Source organism: Alligator sinensis, unplaced genomic scaffold (genome assembly GCF_000455745.1).
Source record: "Alligator sinensis unplaced genomic scaffold, ASM45574v1 scaffold678_1, whole genome shotgun sequence".
Classification (NCBI taxonomy): Eukaryota; Metazoa; Chordata; order Crocodylia; family Alligatoridae; genus Alligator; species Alligator sinensis.
In genome coordinates, this window is record NW_005842006.1 from 1,198,785 (window position 1) to 1,202,976 (window position 4,192).

A 4,192-nucleotide genomic window follows, 5' to 3' on the forward strand; every position below is an offset into this window, starting at 1 on the left:
GCACCAGGCGGGGGAGGGGGTGGGGGGGTGGTCTGTGTGCAGGGGATCCCCATGCCTCCCCCTCCCTTCCTCACCCCAGACACCCACACCCTTCCCACCTGAGCTCCACACTTCTGCTGCCCCACTGGGTGCAGGCCCCAGGCTCTGTGCTCCTGCCAACCCTGGCCCCCTGCCCAGCTGCAGCTTCCCTACCCACTGCCCAAAGCCAGTGCTACAGCAAGGACATGAGAAGATGCTGCTGGAAGCCAGGAAAGCCAAGCAGGTCCCCCCGGCGGCTGCAGCAGTGACAGCAGTGGCCCCGTCCCAAAGTTGTGTGTGCTGGACGTGGCCCTCCTGTGCAAGAGGGTGGGAGCGAAGAGCGTGGGTGGGCTGGATGGGGATATAATCAATTGGTGGTCACCTGCAGGCCAGATGTGGCCCTTGGGTAGTATTTTGCCCGCTCTGCATTAAAATGTTGGGTATAGCTCTTGTATGAAATGTCATACCCCATAACGAGGTCGAGGGAATAACGTTATACAGCAGTCCACCAGCAGATCTTTGAATTAAAGTATTCAGTGTGCAATTTTACATGGAATAGTTTTAGAGAATTCTCTGAAACTAGGAACCTTTTATACAGTAGCATAAAGACAGTTTGGCCCAACTCTCAGTTACCTGAAACCTTCAAGCACGGAGGCAGATGAGTAACTTTGGTCAGGTGAGCCATCCCATTGGACTCAGTCCTGCTCTAAACTGTCATGTTATAATGACCCTCATGGGAGTACAAAGCCAAAAGGGAGTTCAGGAATGAATGCTCCGGCCACACCCTCTCCTGCCTGTCTTATGCCGAAGAGACAATGTAATGGCTCTCGGAGGGAATTGTCTGGCCGAATCAGTCATCCTAGGAAAAAAAACGTTTCATTGCTCAGAAACGCTGCCTTGTGGTGTATGTCTTTCCTTGTGTGCGTCTGTGTGTACTATACCATTGCCAGTACCTCGTATGCAAAATAATGGATAGAAAAAATGTTCTTGTCACTAAGGTTATTCAACTAAGAGTTCACTAACCTGATCCTGAAAGCCCATGTGAGCTGAACTTGCTTTGATCTCAGCAGAAGCTCCATAACCAAGGGAACTTTGTTTGGTCCCAAGTGAACTTGCTGTGAACTCAGTTTGGTTCACATTAGGTTTGGTCCCATGTGAGATCGCAAAAGCAGTGCCAGCCTCTTCAACAATACTGCAGAACAGAGAAATACAGCAGTGCACACTGCAGCAGTGTTGACTCGTGACTGTTCATACTCTGCAAGCAGTGCCTGTTTTCAAATGCCAAGCAGAGCCACAGACTTCTACGTGGTTTTTACATTCGCCTCCCCTAGTTAGCCCCAGCTCATGAGCTTTACCCTATTTAGCAAATATTTTTCCACCCTTTTCTGCCCAGCATATCCCATTTCTGTGTCCTTGTGCAACAGAATTTAGAAAATAAATAGTCCATCAGAAAGGGACACAGTCACACTGCCCTGCTTTTCATGATCACGTTCCAGTGAATCGTAACAGTTCATATAGCATGGAGACCCTGGGTTTTTTGGGTTTAAAAATCTCACCTATAATCAAGCTCTTTTTTAAAACAGTTTGCATAGGTGTTTACATGTACTATATGTTGTCTGAATGATTTTACTTCAGTTTTTTTGTGTAATGCAGTTCTGCATAATGTATGATTGAAGGTGGTATTAGTATAATTGTTTTACCTCGATCATGTGTTTTTAATATAAAATGTAGAGTAAAATATTACATTACTTGGCAGGGGGGAGGGGAGGGTGGAAATGTATCCAGGTTTAATTGCTTGAGTAGGATTTCAGTGCTCAGCTCCTCTTCACTGCAGTGAATACAACCCCAAATGCATTGCAATAAGCTATATGGTCTTAAGTATTCTATGAACAGGTTTTAGTTTTAAGCCGCATTGACTTTTGCAGCATGATTGACTTACTTTGTTTTCTCCCTTCAAGGTAAACTGTCTCTTGAAGAGTTTATTAAAGGTGCCAAGAGTGATCCCTCTATTGTGCGATTGCTACAATGTGATCCGAGCAGTGCAAGTCAGTTCTAATTAAACTCTGAACAGTTTGCAAAGAAAATGCTGGCTTGTTCAAGCTTTGCTCGCAAATGGATGCCTTCTCAATCATTCCTCAACTGTTAGTGGATAAGATTCCATTGCCAGATTGGTGTGTTTCCGAGTGAAGACAGCCGCGCTCTTTCACTAACACCAGTGCAAAGTTCCTTTTGGCAATTCCATTTCCTCTCACCCCTAATGTTATGACTCACTCTACACATTTAATGTAATTGAAAGGTATGTTTACATGCAGATGCTATGAGCTCAAATTTCTGGTGAGACATCACATCATGTAGTCGGTAGGAAAGACGACTTTCTAGTAGTCCTAAGAAGATGCTAGGTAGGACTTTTATCCAGCATAGCAGACAGTAGATAATTTATTTTGCTTCAAAAATGACTATGTACAAAATGAGGACTGAATGAAATAGAAAGCAAAATAAATCAAGAAAGGAAAAAGAAGAAGAAAAGGCTTTCTTGGGCATGGTTCCAATTTTTTTTCTTTGAGAAAAATTGCTTGCACTTATCTAATGGTCTTTACTTTCTTTTAATATATATATATATATACATATATATATATATATATATAAATTATATATATATGGTGAAGTAAAAATTAATATTTAGGTAATCTATTTAAGGCATAAAGTAGAATTCAAGCTTAATTTCTTCTAGATGTCTGTGATTTTATTCAAATCTTGGAGATTGGAGATTGTTTTTTGTGATATTTATGCATTAGCAAATTGCTGTTCAAAAGGAAGTGCATGACTAGCAGTTTGTGGATATTCACTCTGTTTAATTACTCAATGCAAATATTTTGTTCCTTTTTATTGTTGATCATTCCAGCGTTACTGTATTAACAAAAGACTTAAAGGAGTAATCTTAATTTTTGTATTTCTCAGTGGAGTCCCACTTAAGGTGGATGCAGCATTAAATGGCTTTTGAGTGAGATGAAGTGATGTGACTCGCACTGCTGTTCTAAACTTTGCTTCACCCTCCTACCTGTTCATGTTCCTATGTTCATAGTCTTGTGCATTCCAGTGTTATTTAATATCTGCCTAATGCCAAGAAATATTAATTGAAATAAAAGACACTTTCTTGTCAGTACCTCTGTCTTAATTTAACCAGTGCAGATAGTCATTGCCCTATATTTGATCACAGGTCATGCTTCTTGTCTGAGAGCCTCCCCAACCCACCAAACGCACATTCCCTTAACTAAAGGTGGGATTTTTGGCTTTCCTCTGTAGTCCTTTGATCCTTGAGTCCCCTGCTCAGGGGTATGTATTAGTTCCCATTGGTGGGATATATGAACCCTTATCCATAGCAGACTGGACTGAGACCATGGAGTCTTAATTTTTCAAAGCTGAAAAGTCATGGAAAAGGTGATGACATGTGGTGGCATTGAGTTTAGATTGCATCTAGAGTTATCCATCATCTGGACACCAAGCTGAAAGCTGGAAAACCTGGGTAGTCTCCCTGAATCTACCACTGACTTCATGTGACGCTTTATTTCATGCCTGGAACTAACATGCTATGCAATTGTTTAGTATGGCTGTATAGTACTGTTTGTTGGCATAAAAGTATGGAGCTCTGTAACTTATGACCAGAGATCCTGGTTTTCTCTGATTTAAAAAAAAAAAAAAGAAAAATTTCTGATAAAAAACCTGGAAATTCTCTGATAAAACCCCCAAAATCCATGATTAAAATGAAATGCCACTATATATATATATATATATATAGGTATCAATTGAACACAATGTTTTATTGATATATTTACAATTCTAAAGCCTTTTGGAAGCCTGCCAGTGCCTCAATCACTGAAATAAAATAAATTCTAAATACCTAGAGATTTTGGTATTTGATTTTGGGTTTGGGCTCACCGAGACCTCACTGCAGCAAGGAACTTCCCTGCCTGGCCCCTCTCTGCCCTGCCATGCCAGGTCCCGCCTGCTGGGCTGCAGAGGCCTTGAGGGAAGGGCAGCAAGGCAGGGTGCCCAAGCCTGCAGTGGGCAGCCCACCCCTGCCCCATGCACAGATCTGGGGGCCACATGCTCCCCATGCCCCTTTGGGAGTGTGCACAACAGTGGGAAGCCAGCTTCACCCGCCCTGCCTCCTGGA

The 4,192-nt window shown here is 42.5% G+C and overlaps 1 protein-coding gene across 2 annotated transcripts in view; it reads left to right on the forward strand.

Moving 5' to 3' along the window:
• The window catches only part of HPCAL1 (hippocalcin like 1), a 106,463-nt gene extending 103,434 nt beyond the window's left edge, over positions 1–3,029 (forward strand). For both annotated transcript variants that reach the window (XM_025201853.1, XM_025201854.1), the window contains one exon: positions 1,977–3,029. In XM_025201853.1, the coding sequence (XP_025057638.1) occupies positions 1,977–2,074 (98 nt within the window). In that variant the 3' untranslated portion in view covers positions 2,075–3,029. The remainder of the gene's footprint in view (positions 1–1,976) is intronic.
• The last annotated feature ends 1,163 nt before the right edge of the window (positions 3,030–4,192 follow it).